At 42.0% G+C, this 19066-nt stretch overlaps 1 protein-coding gene across 1 annotated transcript in view; it reads right to left on the bottom strand.

Moving 5' to 3' along the window:
- Ift56 (intraflagellar transport 56) overlaps nt 1-19066 on the bottom strand; it is a 48288-nt gene that overhangs the window by 12609 nt on the left and 16613 nt on the right. The window contains exons 7-15 of the mRNA XM_052173461.1: nt 16772-16943; nt 11778-11852; nt 9257-9359; nt 7103-7158; nt 6261-6314; nt 4661-4724; nt 3995-4083; nt 2511-2594; nt 1228-1297 (exon numbers count right to left, since the gene is read on the bottom strand). Of these exons, the coding sequence (XP_052029421.1) occupies nt 1228-1297; nt 2511-2594; nt 3995-4083; nt 4661-4724; nt 6261-6314; nt 7103-7158; nt 9257-9359; nt 11778-11852; nt 16772-16943 (767 nt within the window). The remainder of the gene's footprint in view (nt 1-1227; nt 1298-2510; nt 2595-3994; nt 4084-4660; nt 4725-6260; nt 6315-7102; nt 7159-9256; nt 9360-11777; nt 11853-16771; nt 16944-19066) is intronic.

Below are 19066 nucleotides of genomic sequence, written 5' to 3'. Positions count from 1 at the left end.
CAGATAACTCAACAGAATAGAATACCTAACCCACAATTAAATCTATATAGTTAGGGCCATCTGAATTTGACAAGGGTTTCAAAACATAAACTGGGGAAAATATAGCCTTTTCAACACATAGTGCTGAGGAAAGTGGATAGCCACACATTTTTAAGTAGGGCGAGAGATCCCTACAACAAGCAAAACTATCTAAAACTATCTAAAATAGAACTATACTATGATTCTAGGTTTTCACACTGTGGGCACTTGCACATTTATGTTTATTCCCCATGATTCATAATAATCAAGCTAGAGAATTCACCCGTGTGCCCTCCAACATAGGAACACACACACACACACAAACACACACACACACACACACACACACACACACACACGATATAGAATGCTCGATGCTGCAGTGTAGGGGAATACCAGGACAGGGAAGCAAGAGAGGGTTGATTGGGGAACACGGGGAGGGGAGATGGGTTATAGAATTTTTCAGGGAGGAAACCAGGGAAGGGGACATTTGAAATGTAAATAAAGGATATATCTAATTAAAAAACAGAAAAAAAGAACAATGAAATTATGTCATGTTTTAGGAAACATATGAAACATAACATATGAAAATTTAGACAAATAAATTCTTCTCTCATTGTGGGTCCCAGATCGTATACAGCTTCACAAGACCATTTTTCTATATGACATGAAAGAGGGCGAGAGACGGGAATGGAGTAAACTAAGGGAGGGCATGTGAGGTAGAAATGGTCAAGGTATATATGATAAGCTTGAAGTTGTCTTGATGAAACCTGCCACTATGTACAATTATGCCGAATCTGAGGAAAGAAAAATATGACTTATTAAAGGCTGTCAATGAACAAAAATTATATTCTGACATGTTTCCACTTTTCAGGCTTGAAAAATGAAAAGGTGACATCAGCGTGACAGAAAGCGTCATCCCTCCAGTGACACTGCAGAGTCTGGAAGCTTTAGTAAAGCTAAAGAACTTGACATCCTTCTGCAGGAGCAGCGCTGTGTCAGTGTGGAATGGTGGAACTAATCACGGGCAGTTACACATCACATTCACGTGGCAGCTCTTACTGAGGGGCATAAATAACCCTTAATCAGTGTCTACTCATCCTGCAGAACACAAAGAAGTGTAAAAAATGCTTAAATTGATTCCCAAGCACATTACATGATGGAAAGAAAATTAGGATTCATGTCATGATGTTGAAAAATAAAACTTACAGCAGCGAGCTAACCAACTAAGGTAAATGTAATCATTTTTCAGTTTTTCACTTTGGATCAAGAGGAAAACCTATGAGAGAAAAGAAATAAACATGAGGCTGGGTATACAATAAAAATGGACATTAGTAACTAGACCAGGCGGCTGATACTGTAGCCTTATATTTTAATAGTAAAACTGAGAAAACCATTAATGCTGGGCGGTTGCGCATGCCTTTAATCCCAGCACTTGGGAGGCAGGGGCAGCTAGATTTCTGAGTTCGAGGCCAACCTGGTCTACAAAGTGAGTTCCAGGACAGCCAGGGCTACCTAGAGAAACCCTGTCTTGAAAAAACCAAAAAAAAAAGAAAGAAAGAAAGAAAGAAAGAAAGAAAGAAAGAAAGAAAGAAAGAAAGAAAGAAAGAAAGAAAGAAAGAAAGAAAGAGAGAAAGAAAGAAAGAGAGAGAGAAAACCATTAATGATTATAGGCTCTTTACTTTTTATTTATGGGCATGTATATGAACCTGCTTGAGTGTATATACACGTGAACATGCAAGAGCCCACAGAAGACAGAAGAGGGTATTAGATGTCCTGGAATTTGGATTATAGGATTATAAACCACCACATAGGTGCTGGGAACTAAACCCTACTTTTCTGCAAAAGCAGTAAGTGCTCTTAATAGTTGAGCCACCTCTCCAGGTTGATACTGTACTTTTTAACATAAACCACAATGAAACAAATTAAAATTATTTATTTACTCTCTCTCTCTCTCTCTTTCTCTATCTGTGTTTGTGTGTGTCTGTGTATCTGTGTGTGCATGTGCACGCATGTGTGTGAATGTGCATGAAAGAACATGGTATACGTGTAACACGAGGGCAGCATTCTGAGCTGGTTCTTGCTGCTGCAGTGCAGTAGACTCGAGGCCTGCAGCTTCCAGGCAGCCCTACTGTTCCTGTCCCGCCACCCCCCCCTCCCCACAAGAGTCCTACCACAGCCAGCTTTTTATGTAGGGTCTAGGAATGATCTTGGGTCACCAGGCTTATGAAGCTGGCTCCTTGACCCACTGAACCACCTCTCTGGATTCTTGTTATTTGAGGCTGGCTAGTCTACTACTAAGTGCTGTGTTTATAGGAATGGGGTACTAGTCCCTAGCTAAATCAGCCTTTAATAGTTCTTTACCCTTTATCATTTTATTTTAGTAAGAAGAATCTAAGGATACTTTTAGGTATGATCATTCAAATACCTTTGAAAGCAGGCACCCTAATACATGTCATCATTTCAGAGAGAGAAAAGCAGCAGGTGCTCACCTCTTCGCCTTCACTGGTATTGCCTGTTGCAGCTTTGGCTTGGGCATAATTAAAGTTAAAGATGTCATCATTATAGAAGTAACTCTGAAAAATATACCAAGAACAGGCCACACTGAATATCAACATGTAAAATGTAAAATCATCAGCTGCACTAACTAAACAATATTCATTCTTTCTTACAGTTTGTTACTGCTGGGCATGACGCCACCCACCTTTAATCCCAGCACTCAAGGGGCAGAAGCAGACAGAGATCTCTGTGAGTTGAGGACAGTCTGCTCTACATGATGAATTCCAGGCCAGCCGGGGTAACATAGTGAGACAAAAAATAAATTAGTGTTCATGCACCTGTGTGTGCATTTGAGTGCATGTGTGTATGTGTGCATGTGTGTGGAGGTAATGGGGTAATATGCGATGTGTGTGCAATGGTGACTATGGAGGACAAATGACAATTTTGTGGTTCAGCTTTAGCTCTTTCCTTTCTGCCTTTACCTAAGTACTTGAATTGAACTCAGATCACCATACCCCCTCTCTTCCCTCCCCCTCTTCTTCTTCTTCTTCTTCTTCTTCTTCTTTTTTTTCTTCTGAGACAGGGTTTCTCTGTGTAGCTCTGGCTGTCCTGGAACTCACTCTGTAGGCCAGGCTGGCCTCGAACTCAGAAATTCGCCTGCCTCTGCCTCCCAAGTGCTGGCCACTACCACCTGGCTCTCTCTCTTTCTTTCTTTCTTTCCTTTCTTTCTTTCTTTCTTTCTTTCTTTCTTTCTTTCTTTCTTTCTTTCTTTCTTTCTTTCTTTCTTTCTTTCTTTCTTTCTTTCTTTCTTTCTTTCTTTCTTTCCTTCCTTCCTTCCTTCCTTCCCTCTTCTTTTCTTCTCTCTCTCTCTCTCTCTCTCTCTCTCTCTCTCTCTCTCTCTCTCCCCTTTCTTTTTCTCTTTTTCTTTTTGCTGCTCCCATAGAAATAATCTTGAGGAGTTAAGCCAGGTGTGGCACATGCCTTTAACCCCCAAATCTGGTAAGCAGAGGCAGGTGTATGTCTGATTTCAAGGCCAGCCTGGTCTAGAGTGTATTCCAAGACAGCCAGAACAATACAGGGAAAGCCTACCTTTAAAAAAAAAAAGAATTATATTAATTCTTTGATGCCATCAGTACTACCAGAGAAAAGAGGCTATCTATTATAACTTTTTTGGTGGGGGAGAAGTAGCTGTGAATGCCCTTGAATTCCCTTTTCATTGTTATTTTGAAACAACACTATGTTTTGAGTCTCACTATGTAGCTTCAGTCAACTGGAACTCACTATACAGAGGCTGGCCTTGAACTCACAGAGACCAACTTGCCTTTGCCTCTGCCTCCTGAGTGCTAGGATTAAAGGAAGGAACCACCACATCCAATTGGCTTAAAACTCATAATTCTCCCGCCTAAGTCATCATTTCTATTAAATACTACATGTAGAGTGTTTTACATATAAAGTCACATAGATAATTCATACTGACCTTAAAAGAGTTGAGGTAAATCAAGACATCATCAAATTGTTTAAGCAGGAAGAAACAGGAAGCCATGCACTGCCTTCCTGGTATTGTATCTAAAATGGGGATGAGGAAAAAGGGAAAAAAACATGGAAATTCATGAAACCAGACAGTGTCTTTAGTTAAAATTCAAGTCACTGTAGAATTTAGAGATAGGAGAATATCTGGACATGGTGGCACACACTTTAATCTCAGCACCAGAAGGCAGAGGCAGGTGGATCTCTGAGTTCAGGCCAGCCTGGTCTATATAATGAGTTTCAGGTCAGCCAGGGTTATATCGTGAAATCCTGTCTAAAATAAAATACTGGATCTTAGGACCTCTTTCTAATTTCTGATTCTGAAATTGTAAATTCTGCTGGCCCTGGACTCTAGTGTCAACTCTTGGAGTACATAAAAAATAGTACTAGTTCTGATGCTTCTTGATGTGGTGCTACGGGATCAACCCAAGGCTGCCTGAGTGCCAGGTGGCTAAGCTACAAAATGGGCTATCTCCTCAGCCTTCCTCTCCAATTCCTAACTTCCCACTTCATAACAAGGAGCATAATATGTACCTCTAGACAGTCAGACTCCACCAGTCAATGTTGTCCAACTGCAAATATGAATTGTGTTCAAAAGAACAGATCATAGACATACCACATTCACTAGCTGATCCTCCTACCAACTGGAAAAACTGTTGGGCAATTTTCATATGATCCCTCTGCAAAACAAAACAGAACTCACAGAAAGGCAGCAGGCACAAATATTTTATTTATATTGTATATAAATAAAATTATTTATATTGACTATAATGCACTTTTCTGTATGTTATTTAACATATATCCTTGTTTTATATCATGCTCAAGTTCTTATCAGCATAGCACCTAGAAAATTATAATCTAGAATTGTGTGAACACAGGTAGAATCAGAGAAGAAAACTCTAACATCAAAATTTCACTCTAAAATCCGTGTATTAAGTAAATATACACATTTAACAAATATGTAACAATGTGTCTGAACTTTGTAAAGGTGCTATAGACCTAACAAGGATTACTTATTAGACTCATTTATCTAGGCAGTATTTGCTGCCTACATGAAGAGACCCAGAGATGAAAGGTTTATTTATTGTATCCTTTGTTTCATGAACAACTTAGTACATTAGCATGGATAAAAGTCTTAGTTTATCTACCCATCTGTCTGTCTGCCTGTTGTTGAGAAAGGGTTGCACTATGTAACCTGGGCTGTTGCTGAACAGCTTTGGCCTCCCAAGCGCTGTAGTTATAGGAACCATGTGTGTGTGGGACCACGCCTACAGCAACCCAACTTTGAACTGCTTTTATAGTTATAAGATGCTCCTTAAACCAAACACTGGGGAGACTGAGGCAGGAAGATTGAAGATTTCTGTGAGTTCAAGGCCATCCTGAGGATATGGTATATGAGGATATATATAGTATATGAGGATATGGTATATGAAGACATGGTATATGAGATCCTATCTAGGGAAACCAAAATTAAAATAAAACAAGCAACAAGACAAAATAAACAACAACAAAAATGGCCAGGCAAGGGTATCATACACCTTGGTCCCAGAACTTGGGAGGCAGAGGCAGGCAGATCTTCTAGGCCAGTCTGGTCTACAGAGTGAGCTTCTGGACAGCCAGGGGTGCCCAGAGAAACACTGTCCCCCCAAAAAAAACAAAGAAAGAGAGAGAGAGAGAGAGAGAGAGAGAGAGAGAGAGAGAGAGAGAGAGAGAAAGAAAGAAAGAAAGAAAGAAAGAAAGAAAGAAAGAAAGAAAGAAAGAAAGAAAGAATTTTCTAGAAGAGATGAGGGTATATTTCCAGTACCTTAACAAAAGCTTTTCTAGAGAAAGAAGTTTCCCTTGTTCTAGATACCAAATCCACTGTTTGTGTTTGTCAGAAAAGAATTAACTCTGATACATTGGCACTCTTTTAAACAAAAGAGCAAGTTTTATGGTAAGAGCTTTTAAAAAAAAATCTACACGATAGAATTGTTCTTGCAGAATACCTGAACTGGAAGTTTTAAAGAATTAAAGGAACTGATGGATGTGACTCAGCATAAGAATATACCATGCAGAAGGGCTGATCCTCAGCACCCCTCCTCCAACAGTAAAGAAAAAAGGCCTGCAGAAGAAACCAGTGAAGGTAAGCTTGCTGCTGGTTGCACAGCAGTATCTACCGTGGTCTTTATAGAGCTAGAACTTTGCCAGATACGGATTTACCATGATTTCATACTCACCGAACCCATTTCCTGGCCAAGGGCTGCATTGACAACTCCCTTGAGGATATACTCCTGGGAAAACACAATCACACAGCACAGTTAGTTATGTGTTGGCCCCTTGAACCAACTACTTCCTATGCTGAGTTGCTTTTCTCTGCTGTATCCTGGCGTATAGAAGGATGAGGAGTCTGGTTTGCTGTCTACAGAGCAAGTGCCCATACAGCAGAGTTTATCATTGTAAAAGCTCAGTTTTAAGCAGAAATAATTCAGTGAGAGGCTGAAGTTTGCTCAGTTGGCAAAGGGCTTGCCAGGTAACCTGAGGACCCTACTTCAGTTCCTCAGCACCCATGTAAAAAGACACTTGTCATTCCAGTGCTGGGAAGATGAAAATAGGCAGATTCCCGGGGATCGATAGGCAAGCCAGCCTGGCTTCATTCAGACTCTTATTCAATGAAAGGGACAGGGTGATTTCCAAACTATGCACAGTGTGGGAGATACACTAGAGACACAGTCCCCGAATGCAAGGAGCTAACAACCTACTGAGGAAAAAAGAGAAGTTGAAGATACTTACAGAGTACCTGCTCATTCATTATAATTACAGATTTCATTTTTTAAAACAGATTTAATATTTTCACATTTTAGACCTTTTAGGGAATCAAATGAATATTAAGAGGCTTGAGCTTCAAAAAAAATAATAAAGCCCAATGCATTCATTCTCATCCCAAAGTCACACAAAGCCATTAGCATATAAAGTTTTCTTGATTCTACAATAGGAGTCTTCTCTACACAGCATACAGCTGTGTGTATGCAGTGCTGCTCTCCACAGCACTTGTTCTAAAATGTAGAGCAGCTCCAGTTACCTGAGGTGTAGTAGGTTCCAGATCCTTGATTAGATTGTAGGCTTCCTGTACATCATCTGCAATGTAAGAAGTCAGTCAGTAGTTATACGGGCTTGTGCTTCAGCAATCACAGGAAGTTGAGAGTATTCACATATTCATAAAAAATGGGGCTGAGGATACAGCTTAGTAATATTCTGACTTTATAGGAGGTGCATGGTCACACACACACACACACACAGAGATCAAGAGAGAGACAGAAAGAAGGAGAGACAGAGACAGAGAGAGGGACAAAGAAACAGAGAGAGAGAGAGAATACCATGTTTTACTTGACCTTTAATTCTCTATCAAGTTCAAGATTGTGTAGTTATCCTAAAAAAACTACTATTTTTCTTTTTTCAAAAATGCATGTGCCGGGCGGTGGTGGCGCACGCCTGTAATCCCAGCACTTGGGAGGCAGAGACAGGCAGATTTCTGAGTTCGAGGCCAGCCTGGTCTACAGAGTGAGCTCCAGGACAGCCAGGGCTACACAGGGAAACCCTGTCTTGAAAAAACAAAACAAAACTAAACAAAATGCATGTATGTATGTCATGTATACAGGTATGTGAAGGTCAGAGAAAAACTCCTAATGTCATCTTCAAGGACATGGTCTACCCACTTAGAGACTAATTAGGCTGGAGGGGCTTGCTAGAAAGAGACAGGCACCCTCCTGTCTCCACCTCTCCTGTGCTGAGTTACAAATGCCTGACATGTAAATTAATAACCAAAAAACTGCAAAAAACCGAAAGACAAAAAAACAAATGCCTGACGCTACACCTGGCACGTTTACAGGAGTGCTGGAGCTGGAACTCAGGTGTTCCTGGGCTGGGCATAGTGGCAGAAGCAGGTGTATCTCTGTAAGTTCAAAGCCAACCTGGTCTACAGGGCAAGTTCCAGGATAGTACTATTGTAGAGACTCTGTCGTTAAAAAAAAAAATGTAGGCTGGGTGGTATGCCAATAGACTTGTATTTAAATAGGAAGACTGCCTCTCCCCCCTTTTTCTCCAAGAAGAAACAAACATTACATATTTAAGAGTGAAATAATAATGTAGACATGTTCGCTCTGTGTAGCATAGGCTGGCCTACAATTCACTATGCAAACCAGATTGGCTTCAAACTCACAGAAATCTACTTGCCTCTGCCTCCTGACCATAGGGATTAAAGGTGTACCCCACCCATATCCAGTTTAAAAATGGCTTAATTTGGAGTCTTTGGAGGTTCTATAATTTGCTTTTATGTTAGAAATTTTTCATAATTTGTGAAATATATTCAACTTTTCATTAATTCATATCTAAAAACAAATTTCCTTTTGCTTATCTATCATATGGAGAGGACTGTTTGTAAGACATGTTCTCACAAAATAAACACATTTTTCTCAGTGAGAAATAAGTTGCCTGGTTGGGCTCTACCACACACCTGAAAAAAACCACACTACAGTTTAAGAGCCTTAGCCAAGTACCCTATACTGGTAGTTCTGGGAAAAGCTGCTCCAAAACTGTTAAAGCAAAGAGAGCATTAGACATCACATTACATTTCTCCTAAGAGACCTGGGCTGCAAAGCAAGATGCAGAGTCTTTGAGCAAACACAAATGTTGATCATTTAAAAACAAGGAAATGTGGATGTGCATTTTCTTCTCCTCCTCTCTTCTTTTTTCTTTTCTGGTTTTGCTGAGACTGGGCTTCTCTGTATAGCCCTGGCTGTCCTGGAACTTGGTCTGTAGATCAGGCTGCCCTCAAACTCACAGAGATTCACCTACCTCTGCCTCCCAAGGGCTGACAGAAAAGGTGTTCACCTTCACAACCGCCTAAAGTGAATGCACATTTTCATAAAAGGCAATCAGGAAAAGGAAAGTAAGGGAAAAAATTGATGACCTAAAAGGAAATTGACAGAGATGAAAGGACAAAACAGTAAGATGGAGAAAAGGAAAACAGAGTGAGGAAGGTGTGAGGTGACAGAAGAAGGAGCTGAAGAGGAAAAGGCACAGCTCCTAAGTGCCATTCACTTTGCTTTGTCTCATGAACTTGGTGCAAATATATCTCTGGAAATGTTATATATTTACAATATTTACAACTAATTGAGTCATATTAAATATTCTAAAATATTTTTCATCATATCAGAACATGACAGAGTTCTCTTACCTTGACGAAGGTAGTAAATCACTAGGTTTAGCCTCGCTTCAGGAATGACGTCAACCAGGGGAGGTAAAACCTGCAAAGCCCCTTCGCCTCCTCTGAACACAACCTGCACAGAGAGCAAGAGGCCACGTGGTGTCTCAGGCTGTGTATGCTCGTCACTGTAAACTCCAAGCAGCCCGAGAGTGCCGGTGTGCACCTGTGAGCCCAGTACTCGGGAGGCAGGCATGAGGAGACCAAGTCAGTCCAAGGCTAGACCGAGCTTCTCAAGGAAACCAAGTGACCAGAGCTTCACAAAAGTAAAAAGACCATGAAGGCATTTCCGTAATTTTTCAGAACCTGTTTCCTTATTTCCCAATGTAATTATTATCAATTACATGAGTTAAAAAGGGCTGTGTGGCACATAGTAGGTAATTAAATTTAATTCTACAAATGTTCATTAGAACCTATACATCTGCTACCACATTAAGCACTGAGATTAAAGCAGGACTAAGTTACTCCCCTGCGAACACATAAATCATTCAATATGGAGAGCCCTCCCTAAAGCAAATAAGGGCTGTGAGTCAATCCAGTGGGTAAAGGTGCTCACCACCAAACTGGACAGTGAGTTCAATCTGTGGGACCCACAGGGTAGAAGGAGAGAACTGACTCTTTCAAGTTGTCCATACATGTATACATGCACATATAATAATTAATTAACAAATGTGTTTTAAAAGTTAAAAAAGAGCAAACAATGTTGTCAGATGATAAGTGTTATAAAGTTAAAAACCAAAAACAGAGCCAGTGAGACAGCTCAGCAGGGAAAGGCCCTCGCTGCCAAGATGGACAACGTGAGTTCAGGCTCCAGGGCCCACATGCACTCCAGCAAATTGTTCTCTGACTGCCACAAGTCCACATGTGCACCATGAAAATACATGCTCGCACATACACACAGAAATAAATGTAAGAAAAACTTAAAAACCAATTTCTTACACTGTTCAATTTCCAGAGCCTAGCAAGTGTTCAGAACACAGAAAACTTCCGGTACACTGAAGCAAAGGCATCAGGCATGAACTGTGTAATCTTCCCACCTCGGAATACTAATTTTGATGATTTTTCCTGGTTCCTCACAGAGGACTTCTTCATCTGCCTTGATCTTGTGACTTCTAACTCCATCTGGACTCTGTCTCTCCATTAATCACTGTATCTTCAGTCTTCCCAAGGCAGCAGCCCTATGTCTCAACTTCAAGTACACAAGGAATTTCATTCTTGTATAAAATCCCCACTTGGTTTCTTCGTCCCCTCTGAGAATGCCCTATTTTTCCTTCTTTCCATGCCAAACTTCAAAAGCTGTGGCTGACTGCTCACTTCCTCTTCCCTGCCCTCCTGAGCCTCCTTTACTCCCGGCACCATGGTCAACTCACTATCGTAAGTCACAAGTTCACCTCTTTAACTAAATGCAAGGGACTTTTTTTGAGTTCTTCTTCCATGGTTATTTGTGGTTTGACACTGCTAGTTTCAAGATGGCGGTAAAAATCACAAGACCATTGGTAGCATTCTACCAGATTGTGGGTGTTACAGATACATATCAAAAAATAATATGGCTCAGCAGGTAAGGGCTGGTTACTACAGGTTGAATACCCCTAATTAAAAAAGCCAGGACCTGAAAATGTTTGAGTGCCGCTGCCGCTGCCATGAGTGTAAAATCCCACACATGACTTCAAAAAATAGGCTGGGCTGGGAGTGGTGGTCAACGCCTCTAGTCTCCAAACTGGAGGGGTAAAGACAGCTGGATGGCTGAGTTCTAGGCCAGCTTGGTCTGTATTTATACAGAGCTGCAGGCCAGCTAGAGCTACATAGTGAGATCTTGTCTCAACAAGAGGAGGGGGAAGAGGAGACAGTGGAGGAAGAAGAAACAAAGCAGAAGGAGAAGCTGTAGTTTCTCTGTTACTGTTTTCAGATGGGGAAGATGGACGCACCATACCAAACCAGTGGCTCTGTGCTCCCATGCCTCGCTCAGAAGCACATCATCTCTGCATCTCATTGTATTGCATGGTGACAGGCTACCACTTCATGTGAGCTTACATTTCATTTAAGCAAAGGCCATTACAATCTAGCCCTGAACCACTTTCTCTAGTGCAAACTTACGACTCCAGTACAATCATTCTCTGGTTATCTAACACAGGTCATACTTGTTCTAGTTCATGTCCTAGACTATAGACTAAAATGAACCCTCAAAAACCCAGCCAGTCTTCAAGGATGCATCAATCGTCCCATTACTCTAATCATGAGGGTATGTCCCATTGTTTTTCTCCAAGGACACGAAACACTTGAGTCTCCGTGCCTTGCCCTTCTTTCCAAATGTGAGCCACATTCTACCCTCCCAGTAAGAGGTGCCCTAAGGAATGAGACTGGTTTTTGAAACCCCTTTTATCTCTTCCATAGTAGGGCAGCACTCCCTGGAGCGTTTCCTTTATTCATTGTTAGTTGCTATGATGTACCAGCATAAAACAGGACTCAAGTCAACCAAGATGGGAAACTGACTCACCAGATTGTGCCTGATGAGCTCTTTAGCAAATTCAAAGGGGGAAGAGGCGTTGTCCATCAAGCTTTTGAGCTCTGCCTGAGAAATGAAAAGGAAAGACTTACCAACATAATAAACATACAGTTCTTGTTTTCTAAGATTAATTTTGTTATTGTATGTATTATTTTATATTTTTTCAGCTCTCTCTATGTAGCCCTGGCTGGCGGAATTTGCTATGTAGACCAGGCCAGACTTGAACTCACAGAGATCTGCCTGCTTCTGCCTCCTGATGCTGGGATTAAAGACAGGCACCACCACACCCAACTTGTTATTTTCTGAAATTATGTGCATGTGTGTTTATGTTTGCACCTGAGCACAGTCTTCTCCTAAGACATGAAGCATCGAATACCTCTCAAGCTGGAGTCACAGGTGACTGCAAGTCACTGCACATTGTTGCTGGGAGTTGAACTCAGATCTTCTGTAAGAGCAGTACACAAGGCAACTGTCCACTCGGGCTCCTGAATTCTGAATTCTAACGTTTCCTTCTGAATGCTGAACTGACCTTGTTTATAGAATCCAGTCCAAGTTCTTTCTCTCTGCTTTCCTGTTTGTCACAGCATCACCTCTCCGGCATTCTCTCAATCCCTGAACCTGAACCCACGTGCACTGGCTCTGTAGCCCCAGCCACAGCACTAGTTGGAAGCTTGCAAATGCAGCACAGCAGAAGAAATAACAAAATTAGCAGGAAGGAGAGGATTGACTTTCTAAAAGTTGTTGTCCAACCATAACATACAAGCCATGCATATATGTGTAGACAAACTCGAGTGCACACACACAATAAATACATTGATTAATTAATAATCTTGCGACTAAGCCTAAAGAGCTAAGTTCGATCCCACACAACAGGAAAAGAAAATAGGTTCCTGCAAGTGGTGTGCTGTTGTCACTTGTGTAATGTGGCACACATACAAATATAAAGATAACAAAAAATGTTTGATAAGCCAGGTATGGTACTGCATGTCCTTGATCCTAGCTTGGGAGGCAGAGGCAGGCAGGTCACATGAGCTCGAGGCCAACCTGGACTACATAGTGAGTTCCAGGACAGCCAGGGCTTATACTGTGTGACTTTGATACACAAAAACATTTAATAAAGTAAAATCTCTAAAAGATTATTAATCTTTAAATTATTAAGCTTAAAATCAAGACTTTTGTTTAAGTGGGTTTTAGCCCACATAATACTTCTGAGACATTAAAACAGAAAACGAAGTAATCAGTAAATAAAAATAATAAGTAATTCATTATGTGCGAATATAGATTTTTATTTTAAAAACTATATTTACCAGGCAGGGCAGTGGTGGTACAGACCTTTAATCCCAGCACTTGGGAGACAGAGGCAGGTGGATCTCTGTGAATTTTGAGACCAGCCTGATCTATACAGCAAGTTTTAGAAAGCCAAGGATACACAGAGAAACCACAAAAACCAACCAACCAAAAACTGTATTAACCAACACAGAGAGATTGGCTCTGTTTCACACTTTCCACAAATAAATAAATCTCTATCTCCCCTCTCTGTCTCTCTGTCTCTCTGTCTCTCTCTCTCTAATTGGTGCTTTTGGTTAAAAAGTCACTGTGGGGCTAGAGAGATGGCTCAGTGGATAAAAGCACTGACAGCTCTTCCGAGGTCCTGAGTTCATGGTGACTCACAACCATCCCTAATGAGATCTGACGCCCTCTTCTGCTGTGTCTAAAGACAGCTACAGTGAGTGTACTTACATATAATAAATACATCTTTGGGCTGGAGCGAGTGGGGCTGGAGCATGCAGGGTCAAAGTTCAATTCCCAGCAACCACATGATGGCTCGCTACCATCTGTATAGCTACAGTGTACTCATATATATAAAATAAATAACTTAATTAAAAATAAATAAATAGCCAGGCGGTGGTGGCACATGCCTGTAATCCCAGCACTCTGGGAGGCAGAGGCAGAAGCAGGCGGTTTTCTGAGTTTGAGGCTAGCCTGGTCTACCGAGTGAGTTCCAGGACAGCCAGGGCTATACAGAGAAGCCCTGTCTCAAAAAAACCAAATCCAAAACAAACAAACAAACAAACAAACAAACAAAACAACAACAAAACTAAATAAATAAATAAAATAAAAAGTCACTGTAAGCTTTGGACAGGAAGGGAACTTGAGGAAAAGATGACAGCTGGAAGAACATTGCTGCATTAGTGTCTGTTATTCTTGTTTTCCAGTACAGGCACAATCAAGAAATGTCCCTACTGCTTTGGAGGACAAGTTAGTAACCCCGAAACCACTGCCATCATCTCTTTCCTGTTTATCTCAAATATAGCCCTGAAAAAGCCCCTGCATGTCACCAGTACACAACAATGACATGGGATTCTTCTTTCAGGATAATTTTGAAACCATAAAAAGCATTCTGTTTTCTAAACATCTGTAGGACACGTCAGATGTTCTATCTATGATTGCCTGATGCAAGAGAAATTCTTTTTCATCTCTGAAGAGATTCATTCCATGAGCTTTGTCTACTAATATGGATTGTCCACACCTAATTCCACCTGTCCTTAGGACATTGGGCTACCTTGCTTGCTAGCAAGCCCTGAGACCTCCCGAGGCTGCAGTCTCAGCGCCACTCACCACTCCCCACGCTGACATTACCTCCGCAGCCCTCTTCTTCTTCTTCTTCTTTTTTTTTTTTGGATTTGGTTTTTCAAGACAGGGTTTCTCTGTGTAGCCCTGGCTGTCCTGGAACTCACTCTGTAGACCAGGCTGGCCTCGAACTCAGAAATCTACCTGCCTCTGCCTCTGCCTCCCGAGCGCTGGGGTTACAGGAGTGCACCACCACTGCCCGGCTTTTTTTTTTTTTTTAATTTTTTAAAAAATTATTTTACTGCCAGGCAGTAGTGGCGCATGCCTTTAATCCCAGCACTTGCAAGGCAGGAACAGGTGGATTTCTGAGTTCGAGGCCAGCCTGGTCTACCCAATGAGTTCCAGGACAGCCAGGGCTATACAGAGGAAACCCCGTCTCAAAACAAAACAAACAAACAAACAAAAAAAAACATTACTTTATTTATATTTAAGTACACTGTAGCTGTCTTCAGACACTCCAGAAGAGGACATCAGATTCCATTACAGATGGTTGATGAACCACCATGTGGTTGCTGGGAATTGAACTCAGGACCTCTGGAAGAGCAGTCAGTGCTCTTAAGCACTGAGCCACCTCTCCAGCCCATCTCCACAGCCATTTTAATACCTGGTTTATAGAGAGGCCCCTGTGGTGACAAGGGCAGAAGTACAAAGGGTGACAAGTGACAAAAATTGAAAATTGAAACATTTTAAACCAAACCAGACAGTGATGGCACATGCCTTTAATCCCAGCACTTTGGGCTACCTTGCTTGCTAGCAAGCCCTGAGACCTCCCGAGGCTGCAGTCTCAGCGCCACTCACCACTCCCCACGCTGACATTACCTCCGCAGCCCTCTTCTTCTTCTTCTTCTTTTTTTTTTTGGATTTGGTTTTTCAAGACAGGGTTTCTCTGTGTAGCCCTGGCTGTCCTGGAACTCACTCTGTAGACCAGAGGCAGAGGCAGAGGCAGAGGCAGAGGCAGAGGCAGAGGCAGAGGCAGAGGCAGAGGCAGAGGCAGAGGCAGAGGCAGAGGCAGAGGCAGGTAGATCTTTGAATTTGAGGCCAGCCTGGTCTACAGAGCTTCCAGGACAGCCAGGGCTACACAGAGAAACCCTGTCTTGAAAACCCAAACCAAAACAAGATGATTTTAAACCATACTGAAAAAAAAAAATGACAAGAAAGTAACGAGTTGTGTCAAAAGTGAAAGGGAAAATGGATGTATGGAAAAAGTCACATAAGCCATTTTTGAACTGGAAGGTTTATGAGTCTCAAAGTAGAATTTTACAGCCGGGCAGTGGTGGCACACCCTGTAATCCCAGCACTCTGGGAGGCAGAGGCAGGTGGATTTCTGAGTTCGAGGCCAGCCTGGTCTACAGAGTGAGTTCCAGGACAGCCAGGGCTACACAGAGAAACCCTGTCTCGAAAAAAGCCAAATCCAAAAAAAAAAATCCGAAAAACAAAAAACAAACAAACAAAAAAAAGTAGAGTTTTACTACACATATTATTTACTCTTTGAGAACTTGGTGTTTAAGCAGGCATGTGGCCCCTGCCTGTACAAGACACACCGAGGAGACTGAGATAGAAGGATCTGGAGCTCCAGGTTGGCTAGAACTATACACCAAACAGGACAAATGGAAGGAACACGTGTTTAAGAATACAGTGATGCAAAAATGTAGACAAACCATGGTCTAAACAATATCTGAGGAGTTCTTAACTTCATCAGATTACCAACTAAATAGATGTGAACACATGGCAACACTAAATCCAAGGGACACTGAGAAGGAGGGAGACAAAGGAAGGGAGAGAGGAGGAGAAAGATCTATCTCGAAGCTATAACTAATAAGGCATGGTGGATGATGACATGGAGATGAAGGAGAAGAAGCTGACAGACATCCAGGGTTCTAATACTGATTTACTGAACACATGACGGTGACAGGAAGTTTCTGAGCCACAAACAGACTTTTGAGAAAGAAGCTAAAGCACTTAGTTTTAAATATTTACAGTAACATACATCATCTAGGCAAAACTATCTAGAATACACTGGACACAACATAGATCATTCAGACATGAAATTCCTTTTAGGATATCAGATTTTTTTTCAAGTTCATATAGGGCAAGGCATTTTGTGGCACACCTTTAATGCCAACACTTCAGAGGGAGAGGCAGGCAGATCTGTGTGAGGTCAGGAACAGCATGGTCTACACAAGGAGCTGGAAGATAGCCAGAGCCAATAGTGAGACCCTATCTAAAAATGTTTATAGAACTATTTGGTTACAGATTCACACTGGCAATATCCAAAGAGCACTAGTACAGAGCTATAGGTCCGTGAGCTTATAAAATGACTCCCGTTAGAACTGAGCTAACATCTGCGTGCCTACCTCAGCTGCTTTGCCATTATAAAGGCGAAAATGATTGCAGGCCTTAAGGTTGAGGGCGATGGTACTGTCAGGAATTTGCTGCAGGTAAACAGCCAGGACTTCTTGAGACACATCATAGTAATCCAATTTGTAGTAGCAGAGGGCCACATACACATTGAGGGCCAGGTATTCCCTGTAAGAGGAAAGACTCACACTGAAGTATATTGCACAGAAATGTCTAACTGCAAAGCTTAAATGAACAATAAGGCAAAGAGGAGAGGCCAAGAATCTGCCCTGGAAGGAAGAAAGCAAGACCTAATTAGGACATTTTCTTTCTCCATTTGAGTTCAATACTTGAATATCTTTAAACTAGATTCGATATACTTCTATTTTATGAAAGATTTTATTAGCATATATTAGCATACATAATCGGTTTGTTTATGACATTTTCACATATACATATGATGTATTTTGATGGGATTCGCCCTGCATTATGCTTTTTTCCCATTCATTCTGTTCCTCTTCTCTCTCTCTCTCTCTCTCTCTCTGTGTGTGTGTGTGTGTGTGTGTGTGTGTGTGTGAGAGAGAGAGAGAGAGAGAGAGAGAGAGAGAGAGAGAGAGAGAGAGGGTGTCATTGAGTTTAATCAGGGTTACTTATAAAGGCAAGAATGAGGGATCATTTGTAGGAACACTGGCAACTTTCCAGTGGACATATAACCACTAACAGAAATGCCCCTCTCTTCCTACAGCCATTACTGACTGCTTCTCTTTCCCTAGGTGAAGCTCACAGGCCCTCCTCCCCAGCAGCCATAAATCCTCTGGAAGGGCCTCAAGGAAGGGCAGAGGTCTGTGAGCATCCCCTCCTCCATACTGGAATGATGAGTGGCCCAATTTTGTGCAGAGAATCCTAGCATTCAAGGGAATTCAAGATACCCAGAGGGCAGCATTCGTCAACACACCAAACTTCCCTCTCACTTTCTTTTCTACTCTCTTCCCTAATGTTCCCTGAGCTTAGAGGGGGTGACATAGGTATTTCACTTAGGGAACCTCTTTAACTTGTTATGAGTGTTTACAGTTAATGCCACCCACTGCAAAAAGTTTTTCTGGCCATAGCTGGCAACATCACTAATCTATGTGTAGAAACACAAACATTTAACAGGCAATTTGAGAGGCGCATAATGTCCCTGTACAAAAGCAACAGCAGGAGCTTCTCTGGGAGGGAAAATGACTTTTATAGTCATGGGATTTTAAACAGTTTTACAGTACCAGAAATGAATTCTCCCTGAGGAAGTCCTCAGACCCAATCAGAAGGCAGTTGGTTGCCCCCATAACATTTGGGGTTTTTTTTTGTTTTGATTTGGTTTTTTCAAGACAGAGTTTCTCTGTATAGACCTGGCTGTCCTGGAACTCACTCTGTAGACCAGGCTGGCCTTGAACTCAGAAATCCTCCTGTCTCTGCCTCCCAAAGTGCTAGGATTACAGGCATGTGCCACCACTGCCCAGCTGCCCCCATAACATTTATACCACTATTGCACTTGTAGGCAATCTTGCCTAGTATGTTGGTGGTATAGCACACAGCATACAGTCGAGAAAGAATGTTGACAATTTTCTTCCATCAACTGGCATAGAACCTTCCAGCACTGTGTAAACTAGTCAGGTGCCTTGGGTTGACTGAGAATGGATCAAATATGCTCATATATATTTGAATTCTTGGCCCATGACTGGTGGAACTGTTTGGGAAGGATTAGGAGGTATGGTCTTGTTAGAGAAGGTATGTCACTGGGAGAAGGGTTTTGAGGTTTCAAAAAGTCCAATCTCATTCCCAATTAGTGCATTCTCTCTTCTCTTCTCTTCTCTTCTCTTCTCTTCTCTTCTCTTCTCTTCTCTTCTCTTCTCTTCTCTCCTCTCCTCTCTTCTCTTCTCTTCTCCCCTCCCCTCCCCTTCCCTCCCTCCCCTCCCCTCTCCTCTCCTCTCCTCCCCTCCCTTCCCCTTCCCTCCCCTCCCTCCTCCTCCTCCTCCTCCTTCTCCTCCTCCTCCTCCTCCTCCTCCTTCTTCTTTTTTTTTTTTTGAGACAGGGTTTCTCTGTATAGCCCTGGCTGTCCTGGAACTCACTCTGTAGACTAGGCTGGCCTCAAACTCAGAAATCCGCCTGCCTCTGCCTCCCAGAGTGCTGGGATTACAGGCGTGCACCACCACCGCCCGGCTCCTCCTCCTCCTCCTGTTCTTCTTCTTTTTCTTCTTCTTCTTCTTCTTCTTCTTCTTCTTCTTCTTCTTCTTCTTCTTCTTCTTCTTCTTCTTCTTCTTCTTCTTCTTCTC

This window comes from Apodemus sylvaticus, chromosome 2, assembly GCF_947179515.1.
Source record: "Apodemus sylvaticus chromosome 2, mApoSyl1.1, whole genome shotgun sequence".
Taxonomy (NCBI): Eukaryota; Metazoa; Chordata; class Mammalia; order Rodentia; family Muridae; genus Apodemus; species Apodemus sylvaticus.
This window is presented reverse-complemented; position numbering and strand designations above follow the sequence as displayed.